The following is an 11,919-nucleotide window of genomic DNA, read 5'->3' as shown; positions in this document are numbered from 1 at the left end:
ACGCACACATTGTTTGATGTCTGCAGTGCAGACAAGAGAAACCAGAGCACAGAGTCGACTGAAAATGGGGCTGACATCAGTGTTGTACGTGTCTGTAATTTCCTATATGTCAGCATTTCAAGCAGAGTGCTGTGCATTATGTTTAATGTGTGTGCACACAGACCTGAACTGAGCATCAGAAACTATTGGGCAGGAAACAATGACATCAGAGAGAGAGAGAGAGAGAGAGAGGAACAGAGTTGGGGGAGGGAAGGCGAGAGTGAAAGTGAGAGAGAAAGACTGTAATCCAGCAGGCTCACTAGGTACAAATGGAAACAGATTCATAAAAGTCAACCCTGCTCTGTTCTCGTCATTCTGACTTGGATGCCAGAGGCCTTGACACACCGGTAGGATGCTGGATATGTGGCTGAGTTCTCTGTTTCACATTATTAATCCTTTAAAGGGTTTCTGAGTGGAATCATGTCAGTTAGGTTGCTCTCAGCTGAAATCACTCCTTCAATAAAACATTGCTAATGTAAGCATGGAAGGGAAAATAGGTTAGGGAAGGGTGATTTTGATTCAGGTCATAAGAAAAGGGGGGAAAAAAGGCTTAGAATTTTTCTTTTCGTCCTGTGTGTGTCTGCTGTGATTCAGCAGATCCACCACATCCCAGTCATCTGGGACTGTGGGACTGGAGCCACAAGTCTGATTAGGCGCAGATGTAGAGCATCCAGTATCAAGATTCCATTGAGGCATCTTTGTTAACTCAGTACAAAAGTCTCTTTCGTTTGATTTACATTTTCAACACACCAGCATGTAAACAAGCCAGTAATTTGCTTATCTTATGAAAGATGAGGGGCCTGCCAATACTGCCGATTCCACCCCACTGAAGCAGCGCTGGGACTTATGAGGCTCACTAAAAACTAAACACTGGAAAGGCAAAATGAATCAAGATCAGGTTTAATTTTAATAGGAGTTCACCGATGTTGTTTTGAAAACTAAAAACACTGACAAGGAATTGGAAAAACAGATCAAACTTCAGCTTATGCAACTGAACAGATTAGTCTTGGCAGACTCGCTCTGTGCGTGAGATTATTTTTGCAGCACCACAATAAATGAAACACCATGTGAGTCATGTAGCTCTATGGCAGCATGTTAAAAGTGTGCACTCTAGTGGCTGAACTGCAGAAAATGTACTGACGCACTGCAGAGTACAGATAAGAACAGAGTTAAAAACCTCTGCAAAAGAGGAAAAAGTTGCAGGAAAAAAAAATAAACACTTCATTAGTTGCTAAAAAATAAATACATTTATTACCTTTTTAATCCATCTGTAAAGTTTCTTTTTAAAAAAAAAAACAAAAAACCCACCACATACATAAAATGCTCTATCGGACTTAAATATGGCGACTGTGGAAGTCGTTTGAGTACAGTGAAATCACTGTTTAGTAAATACGAACAGCTGATGGACATGGTCAGCAAAAGAAAACCTGGGTAGACCATGACATTTAAACAATGCTCAGTCGGTAGTAAAAAGCCCAACACGTGGGAAGAAAATATCCCCTACACCCTTACACCTCCACCACCACCAGTACTGTAAATGTTAGATATAAAGCAGGATGGCTCCATGCTTTTTCCAACATGTTATCAGTCTTCTGTTGTCCGCTTTTGGTGAGCCTGTGTAATTTGTAGCTTCAATTTCCTGTTCTTGGTTGACAGAAGCAGCCCCCGGTATGGTCTTCTGCTGATGAAGCCCCTCTGCTTCAATGTGCTGCACATTAAGAGTTGCTCTTCTGCATACTTTGGTTGTATCGAGTGGTTATTTCAGTCACTGTTGCCTTCCTCTCAGCTTGAAACACTCTGGCCATTCTTCTCTAACCTCTAGTATCAACAAAGCATTTTCCCTAAGAACACTGCCACTTACTGGATGTTTTCTCTTGTTCAGACCACTCTCTGTAAACTCCAGATAGTTGTGTTGGGAAAATCCCAGCAGTTTCACAAATATTCAGACCAGCCTGTCTGCCACCAACAAACACACCACACTCAAAGACACTTAAACCAGCTTTCTTCCTCATTCTAATGCTCACTTTGAACTTTAGCAGGTTATCTTTACTGAAAGTTAAGCTTTCCACATACTTGATGGCCACCTTTTTATTTAATTTATAAGATTTAAGAGGAAGTTATGACTCAATGATTTCCCAGAGAAACAGTTTTTAAACAGCATTTATTTAGCTTTCTCCATACAATACATTTAATGTACAACAGCACATACTGTATTCTCAAATAACTCTCAGTATAAAATAGGGCTTCTACAATCAAGGTACAGTCATAAAATGCTCTGAGGGACATGACGACAGCAACAGTAAAACACCTTCATATAAAGCGCAGAATATTGAGAGAAGTGATTGTATTTGCCAAGCTGCTGCTGTAGGAAGCAGAACTTCAGACCCCACCTCTCAGAGCATCTGACATCCTGCAAGAACCCGTTTTATGTTTCTCTTGGTTCTGGTTTGTCAACTGAAGCGGCTCCAAATGATGATCAAATCATAAGAACATGATCTATTACTGCTGAAAATACAACTTTTGTTAACATGGGAGGATAAAATCAGGCCTTGTTTGGCTATTATATACACATAGGTGATAATACACCAAAGTCAAAGTGCACTCAGCATTATGACTGATGATCAAGCGTATCTTAACAATCATTTATTGAACTGTTTGTGACTGGAGCTGTAAAAACAGGATTGTTTCTGAGTGTTTCCTGACACAAAACACTGAATTACAGCAAAAGTATACCATACTATCACTGAAGCCACAAGAAAGCGATCTTATTTCAACATTATAAGTAAACATCAGCCAATTATAGAATGTCTTTAAAAGGAATTTTATCTGCAGATGTGCATCGGAGTGCGCGTGGGCCTATATAGCGTCGATAAATGTGTCTTTAAATAGAATACACGTAACACTGACCAGCTTTTGTGTTAGTTTGCTATTACGTAGTGCTTCTGGTGGAGGATATACATTACATATCATATCCAATTAGTATGAGAGAAGGCCTAGATACAAGGAAACGTAAAAATAGAGAGAAAGGAGAGATTTGTCTCAAGTCTTGAGGTAAGCAGTGTGTTTCGATATAATGCCCTACAGACAATCATACAGTTACAATCATTAATTCTCTATATACAAACTTCCTGATTTACATACACTGTACTGCTCCTCAGTTTGTAATTGAATAAAACTAAATATGAGACTATGGTGCAAACTTTTTCAAGCGAGGAGGGGAGTCTGACTTCACAAAGCCCGTTTTCATGATGTGGGTGATAATGAACGTTACAATATGGCTATTGAAGATGGCCTGCTTCCTCTTGCATACGTCACACATACTATCAAATATCTACAACAGTGCAAATTTTCCTGATCGATCAAAACACTTGCAAACAATTGGCAAAACTACATCAGCTCACTTTTGAAGTTGTACGGTGGACGAGAAGAATGCAAGTTGGCGATGGACAATTGTCTGAATAGATGCCGACATCGAAAACTCACATGCCTGTGCATTTAACAGTATATATTAATTAATTTGGCATGTTTTAGGGGTAACATTAACTCTGCGTACTGTGTCACACAAATGAATAAAGTCTACCGTGGCACGATGGCTCGAATGAAAGACAAAAGTAAGAGGACAAACCTGCACTCTGCCCCGCATAGCTCTGCTTGGATGTAGGCACCGGGTTTACTATCACCTTCTTAGAAGACAAGTTTTAGCTCAGAAACATATCGAGCCTAGCCCACATCTCTACAAAACACACGCTGTGCCACCTAAATGTGCATCTACTCGAGGAGGCTTCGCAAAAAAAAGGGAAAAAAAAGAAAGAAATGTATGTGCTATAGTAATAACAGTTTGCGCACTCATTAACACTACAGACTGTAACTGAGACGCGACATCAACAAGCTTTTACGAAGAGGAGGAGGCTATAGGATGCTACAGTACTAGTGCTACCTGAACATGCTACAGATTGAGACTACAAAGATGGAGGACTGATTCACATTAGCACAAAGCAGGAACCAGCTTTGCTGAGGAGCTCTACCCATTTCAGCCCACAGAGCTGCTTGCAACCAGCTGTGCCTGGAACCAACATTTGATTATTTAAAAACGCAAACCAAAGGTTGTGTGTGTCTGTGTGTCGTTTGTTTTAGGAGAAATATTGTCTTCACAAATGTTATGAACCATTTTTAAAATGACAGAAGTACCATCTATGCAGCTTGATGGATCAAGTACTTAGTAAAGCTGGCTTATTGTGTGCAGAGGAAAGCACCCCATCTGTAGTCAGTTCCTGTCATATGAAACACACATAGAAACATACTCACACACATTCGCTTGCACAAGTGCACAAACCCTGAAGTTAGGAACGATTTCTATCATCACACGGCACTAGCGTTTTGATAATCTTAGAGTAAGAGCTGGGATTGCATACTGTAGCATACATCTCCTGGGAGAGGCGCCCTTCATCAATATCAGCTCATTTGTTTTTAACCACACATGCATCCACACACAGACACACACTCATACACACTGGAATAAATTTTCAAACTGGTCAAAAAATAAAAAAAAAATAAAAAAAAATTTACAATCGCATGCTTTTTAACGGAATGTAAGAAAGCTCAAACCAGAGCTTCGGCTACAGCTGGGACCAAGCTGAAGCCAAAGTGTCTCCTTTGCTTTAACCAGGAAAAGCAGCGACTTAAGAATTTTGTTCTGGTGGAATTTCATAGTGTTCAAACCGTTCTCACCATCACCAAGCCATTAGTCTGGTAACAGAATTCTGAAGTGTTTTGACACACAACTGTAACGTTATGATTAAAGGGACAGCTGTCCCTTAATAAAGGACTAATATATAGTTTATCTATATAAATAGATAAACACACACATACACTTTATATGTTTTTATATATTATTTAAAATATATTCCCCCATATTAAGTGGGAGCTCTGGACCTAGTCTATTAGACCTCTGGCAACAGACACCTACTTAAAACTGACTACAACCTCACATTTCGACTGATGTCCAAATGACATATGCCATTCACACCAACAGCAAATGCAAGGTGATCAGACCTTTAAAGTAAGCTGCATTCAAAGCCTACAGTGTAGCTGTGAAACCAGTATCTATTAACATTTTCCATCTTCCTCTTCCCACTCAAACTAATGGAAAACCTGCTATTGTATTCTCTAAAGCAGGGATTCAGACTAGTTCATTTTATCTTGTATTACCATAATTTCAACAGAGCCTTTAACAACATACCAGTCATCGCTGCTCTTCAGTTACATTGCATGTGACGGAGCAGTATTTTGGTGCAAAGAAGAATGCCAAGCCTTTGGGGAAAAAAAAAAAGACACTCTCTGCCATGCTTCTCTATAACATTTAGATAACCTGGATAAGAGATCCTTGGAGCAAAATTGTGTATATTTTGTACTTTTAGACAGGTAGACTTCAACCACAATAATTTGGCAGCTATTGATTTGGCTACAAAATCCACAGAAAAGTGCAAATATTCACTTTATTTTGTTTTTGTGACATCTTGAGTTTCTGACCTCTTTATATCTGTTCTATGCACCCATGCTTAATAAATAAGTTAATAACAAAACTCAAACATAACTCTGAAAGATCCCCTAGCATAATCTGATCAAAGTGCAGCACCCCAGCAACAACGGAAGGAGTGGAAGTGTTTGATAAGGTTCAGATAGCAGGTTCTAGATCATGGTCTTGTGGGGCTCTTCTTCTAGCTCCGAGTAAGCCACTCGCACATAAAGTAATAGATAGACTCACACACACAGAAACACTCGCATAGAGTCTAGCTTAGATCAGTCTGGCCTCTCCCTCCATGTCTGGCGGTAGATCACACACTCCTGTGAAGTGCATCTCCTTTCCCTTGCGTGCCTGTGCAGTGCCAGCTTTGGCCCCTCGCTCCCCCAGGCTGGGAGAAGGCTGTTGAGCCACAGGGTCTGGTGACGTCCCACGGGGGATTCCACCTGCCCGCCTCTCTTTCAGGAAGACCTCTAGCCGGCGCAGCATCTGCTTGGGGTTCTTTTTGGCAAACAGCTCCACCTCTGAAGGTTACGAAATACAGAAAATGTGAGATTTGCGGAGGAATGGTAATATGTGTTTTTTCCAGTGTGGAATTCAATGGATAGACCCCTAACTTAGACTAAAGGAAGACTCTTGACATTTGGGAAATCCCATATTTGCTTAGATGCTGAGTGTTGCTTTCAAACAATGATACCAATCACATATTTGTCTCTAAATATGAAGCCAAAAGCTGCAGCTTAGGTAAGAGGAAAACTATCAACGGTGTGTGAAACAGTTCACTAACCAATAACCAATTATTGAAAAAGTTCAATAATCTCATCTGTGTTAAGGATATGAAAACAGAAATGTAAAAATCACAGGTTGCCATCTGACAAAAGGCTTTGTAACAGGCTGACCTTGGACCTGTATTTTTTTTTTTTTTTTTTACTTTGCCCTTTAAAGCAGATTAATTTTCTGAGGTTTCCAGTCTTTGTGCCAATTGGCTTCTGACTGCAGCATCACAAGTAAGAGGTAGCATTAGCGTGATTATAAGCACAACCTTTCAGAACAAAGCCAGAGTCAGCGATGGTCTTCTGCTGGGTCTTCCACAGTTGATAAAGGTGCAGATACGTGGCAACGTAGAATTCGTTCAGCACGCCGACCACTTGCTGACGACGATTACACTCCCTGGTATGAACAAAACACAAAGGACAGAGGGTGTCGTGACACCCATCAAACACACTTCTGAAAATGGGATAATTAAAAAAACAAAACAAAACAAATATGAGTCTCACTTGGACAAGGCCTCCTCTCTTAGTACTTGCAGAGCGATGCGGGTCATGTTGATTGACATCACACTAAATGGAAAGTTCTAAAACAGACAAAAACACAATGAATTATTGTTAAAGCAGTAAGGGACAATCATTAAATCAAATGAACACATTTTCCCACTTTGGCTTGAACAAGCTGCCTTGTGAGAGTAAATTTTACTGCCAGGTAACACCTGTGTCGGGTGTTGTGATAATTTGTAGATGTCTCTAGCCAAGGGTAGAGTCTCTGGGTCCATCACAAAATATAGAGTATGCATCAGTCCCAGGAATCCAGTGCCACGTAGGTCAGTGGCAGGGTCTGTACCTGCAGTAAAGAAAGTAAATAAAGGCAAAGCAGCATGATGTTAGCACAGGAGTGATGTCATATTATTAATTATGAATTGAGAACTACCTTTTTACAACAAAATAGAGAGTGTCTTACCCTGAAAGCCAATGTTTTCCCAGTGTACGCCATACCGTGGACAGTCCAACTTGCTGCCAATCAGCTTCTTATAAATGGTCTGGAGGACACGCATGTGGACCGTTTGGCTGTTGTCAACAGGGCCTGTGTAAAGAAAAGTAAAACACACATGTGCAAAAGACCCAATTTTTGTTTTTGGAAACACTTAAGGAGTTTTAACTACTTGTGTGATGTTTAGACCAAACAGACCCTTCTAACACACACTCACACTGTGCAATGGCAAAGACGAGATCTCTCTCCTCCAGGAGCTCCCTGTGAAGTCGCGGAGGTCCAAAGAGGAAGTGTGTGATCGCAGCCAGACCAGTCCTGCGAATGGTTGGCTGGATGTTCTTCTGCAGGTGGACATTGAGGAAAAATTTGAAAAAGTGTACTCATTAAAACAATGTATTTATTTGTTTTCAAATGCATCATCATTCTCATACTTTATATTTTTCTATTTACTACACTTAAGACTAGTGATTTTTATGAATAAGATCTAATTCAGATTTCCTCTGTTTGTCATTCTACTTTCTTTGCAGTTTTGTTTTTAGCATTCCTTACCAGCAAATCCCCAAGGTCTGTGGTCTGAAAGTACTGCAGGGCTTCATTGAAGGGGATAAGTGGGGTTGGGTTAAAGTCCTCAGTGAGAGCTGGGAGATCAATATTACAGTTATATTATTATACCATCAACTAACAGACCAAAAATCAGCAAAGTCATTATCATTCTCCTACAAACGGCAAGATTTATCTGACCTGGCTGGGTGTGCTCTAGAGCCTCCCACTCCTGCCTGGCCTTTTCCAACTCCACATTTTCCTTATCATCTGTAAACAAAACAAAGTTGAAGAAAGAAAACGTGCCAATTCAACAAACAGCTTCATTTGGTTCACAGCTTTAACTTAGCACTCCAACAGGGTGAGCTATTTTGCTATGGTGACGTCCACCCAGTCAATCCCCTGTCATGAATCCTTCTTGTCTAACAGACCTGCACCCTCCAGGGTGCCTCCTGTGCTTCCTAAACCCAGGCAACCATAACTCCTGGGTCAGGTGTTACCTGCAATAATTGCTCTGTATCTAGGACGCACACACGCACACACGCACGCACACACACACACACACACACACACACACACACACACACACACACACACACACACACACACACACACACACACACACACACACACACACACACACACACACACACACACACGAGAAGAGGATGTGAGACAAAAATCAAGGTTGTTCATGTTACCTTCAGGCTTGGGCTGGTCTCCAGCTGCCAGGGTTTGCAGAAGACCATTCTGTTTTAATGCTGAAATCTGGAAAATAAAATATTTGGAGACATTAAATTCAAGGAAGTGGCGTGCTGTTTGAAGTCAGACAGTAACAATAGGCTTTAATTACCGGCAGAGATCTGAGTGGTGCGCTGCCATTGGTGTGGTCTTTGACATTATGACCAATAACCAGTCCATTCATGATCTATAAAGCAAAAAAAAAAAGAAGACAATATGTAGATTTTTTTAAAAGGACACAACACAAGCAAAATCTAATGAGAATGAATCAATGAGAAGTGATTTTTAAGTGTACTCACAGGCTTATGATTGGAGTGTCCATTGGTTATCTCCTCTAATGGTTTACATTCATGAGACAAACCATTTAGACCCTAACAGCAGAGCAGCAGCAGCACAGAACAGGTGCATCAGAAAAACACAATGTAAAAACAGTGCAGCATTCACCCCCTCCATGACAGAGCAACACATTATTACTGGAGGCCATATGCAATTCCTGAAAACTAATACACATATGATTAAAAAAAAAATTAAACAGTGAAATATTTAGTATAATAGGCCAAATTAAATAACAGGTATCCTTTTGAAAGTGGCCTGCTTGGAAACATGCCACTTTTACTGGGATGCTTCTTGTGTGAGGCACACTTATGCTTAAAAACTATGAAAATAATTTAAGGGTGCACATCCACTGGGGAAAATGGCAATAACCTGACTTATGTTGCACCGAAATTGCAAACACACTTACTGATCCAACTGTTTACAAATGAAACTGTACACAAGGACAGCAAAGAGGCCAGGGAGTTAGAGGTAATGTTTTGGCTAGGAAACCAAGCTGGGGATAAAGGAAATGCGCTGTCAGCTGCCACTGATAACAGAAAGGACCTTGACCTTAGACCTTAGGTTAAACACATAAGACATAAGGACTTAAAGCACATCATGTGACATTAAACAAAAGTGCAGGGCAGGAAGGGAAAAATGATTCCTCTGAGAACAATAAAAATCTCCGTAGCAACAATGGTCAGACGGCAGTACTTCTGTTTTGTTGACCAACACGGCAGGTGCTGCTTTCGGTTTTAATGGTTTTAAGTTCCTGTAAATCTAAACACTGGAATGAGATTAAAACAAAGGTCAAATAAGGTTACCTCAATGCGGGAGGCGACATCAATGTCTTCTTCCATTGCATGTGAGCGCGTTGTCTGCTGAACTTGTTTCTGATCCTGGCCTCTAAAGACTTCTGAAGTCATAAACTGAGATTGGCTGATGAGTTGATGCAAGGGCCACCATGGCTTCAGCTGCACACACTTGTAGCTACTGCAAGTATCTATGCGTTTATCATTTTCCCCTCATATATGTAGACAACACGACATCCACAGTCACCTGGTCGATTTTAGAAAGGTGTCGCCGGCAGGAAAAAAAAGTGTTGTTTGAACATCATATTCACGCAAGAGCAATAGTTGTGTGGTTTTCGATGCCAGTCTAACCACGAGTATGGATGCTGACAGGAATCTACAGATATCAGTCCACGAGAGCTGACTGGAGGAAATGGCTACCCATCAATACACAAGTTGCCTGGAAACCTGCCTCTTTTCTCTCCACCACTGACCAGCCCTGCTCTCTTTAGCCCCTCCAGAGGTGCCCAAAACCTGAATAATGACATTCCTGTTCAGGGCTGGGCTCTCCCTGTCCGAGACACTTCATCACTTTGGCACTTAAGATAAATCCAAAGTATCCCAGGCAGTATTCACAAGCACCGAAGCAGCCCTACGTCTCTGGCCTCACGTGAAATGGCATCGAACATCCGAACTCCAGCTGTGCAACGAGATGTGGGGTCATGAAGAGTTGTTGTATGGCAGGAGACACTGTGTGAAAGGCAGTGGTTTAAAAACGCAAAGTTAATAAATGGCTACACAAAAGTAACAGAAAAACCAACCAACAGGCGACAAAGACACAGAATTATGGGTTCTTCCCAGCACGTTTGGCTCATCATATCAAAAACAATAAAACAAGCAAAGGTTCATCACGTATCCTTTAAGTCACAATACATCACAACACCTGGAACAAAAATAGTTCACTTATGCGTTTACCTGTTAGGATGGGCCAAATTATTTTGCTGTGAAAAAAAAAATCTAATACCTGAACTGAAGACCCTGTTTCTTCCAATGTTGTCTCTGTGTGGGAGGGTCAGAGTATATTGCGTGGTGTAAAATAAATACCTCCTCCCAAGCACTGGTTTTCATACTTATATCTCAAGAACATTTTCAATGCATGACTTTAACTACTCTTTTCTTTTTTCCTTCTTTCTTTTTGTTTACTTTTTTTACAGCGTAATATTGCTACTTTTACTAAAGCAAAAGCTCTGCACACTTTCCCATCCGTTTAAAAAAAAAAAAAAAAAAAAAAAAAAAATCACAGCAATTTTAAAATAAAAGGATAGCACTACAGAAATCAAACACACAGCCGCGACAAAAAAAAAAACAACAACAAAAAACTAGCGAATAAGTTCAGCTTAGTGAGGTGACAGCTGCCTACAGTAACGCTCCGCCGCTCTGACAGCTACCATTATCTGTAGCAACCGAAAAGCTAGCATTATGTCAGCTAGCAACCCCGCAGGCACAAAGACGCAGCTACAGCTTCACCTCAAACGGAGAATGCCACGGCGCATATACTGCATGCAAGTCCGCCGAAATTTACGGCAAACACCACAACATTTTAATTCGTATATAAAACAATCACCTGCATTTAAGGACTCCAGTCCTAGTTAGGTTTTGACACACGAAAAGCCAGCTGCCAGGCTAACTAACGGGCTAGCAGTAGCTCTGCTGAACTGTAACAGGGATGGAGGGGGGGTCTGTCCCCAAATCCAACAGCAACACGAGAATAAATCTGCTTTTGTCTCCAAGTTCCGGCAAATGCAGCAGAAACATTGCGTCCCGCGGCCTGTCTGAAAATATTACGTGATATGAAGCATTTTAAAAGTACCTCAGTTTATGATTGTTTCTCCCTCCAATCTCAGCTTCCCTTCCCCCTGTTGTGTCGAAAAGTGATTGTCTGCCAGAAAGTGATTGCCGTCCGCGGGAGCGCGCGCAGCTGCTTAAAGCTGCAGCGCCCGGATTACTTGCGTTGCCAGCTACTTCCGTGCAACTGATATAACGTGGGGGAAAAAACCCCAAACACATTTATGCCTTTGTTATTAGGCAAAGGTATGCATTTATGGAGCTTTAACGTTTCTTGTAACCGAATTATGACGCTTATCAGAAGGTTGCTTTCAGTGTGTAGCGCAGTCACGAATGACTACACGCATCACGATGGAATAATTA

At 41.1% G+C, this 11,919-nt stretch overlaps 1 protein-coding gene across 3 annotated transcripts; it reads right to left on the bottom strand.

Annotated features, from left to right (window-relative positions):
- Positions 1–2,183: 2,183 nt before the first annotated feature.
- On the bottom strand, positions 2,184–11,670 carry elmod3 (ELMO/CED-12 domain containing 3). Of its 3 annotated transcripts, XM_082554875.1 has the most exons (14): positions 11,582–11,639; positions 10,736–10,770; positions 9,745–10,461; positions 8,905–8,976; positions 8,718–8,792; positions 8,566–8,632; positions 8,066–8,134; positions 7,874–7,962; positions 7,542–7,665; positions 7,295–7,417; positions 7,047–7,177; positions 6,838–6,914; positions 6,603–6,730; positions 2,184–6,084 (listed from the first exon to the last, which is right to left on the bottom strand). In XM_082554875.1, the coding sequence occupies exons 3-14, from the start codon at positions 9,844–9,846 to the stop codon at positions 5,834–5,836; spliced, it is 1,308 nt and encodes a 435-aa protein (XP_082411001.1). In that variant the 5' UTR covers positions 9,847–10,461; positions 10,736–10,770; positions 11,582–11,639; the 3' UTR covers positions 2,184–5,833. The 3 variants fall into 3 exon arrangements, with proteins under 3 accessions (XP_082411001.1, XP_082410999.1, XP_082411000.1); XM_082554873.1 differs by lacking the exon at positions 10,736–10,770 and having other exon boundaries at positions 11,582–11,670; XM_082554874.1 differs by lacking the exons at positions 10,736–10,770; positions 11,582–11,639 and adding an exon at positions 11,336–11,575.
- Between the last annotated feature and the right edge of the window lie 249 nt (positions 11,671–11,919).

This window comes from Aulonocara stuartgranti (genome assembly GCF_965226115.1).
Source record: "Aulonocara stuartgranti genome assembly, chromosome: 12".
NCBI classification, from domain to species: domain Eukaryota; kingdom Metazoa; phylum Chordata; class Actinopteri; order Cichliformes; family Cichlidae; genus Aulonocara; species Aulonocara stuartgranti.
This window is presented reverse-complemented; position numbering and strand designations above follow the sequence as displayed.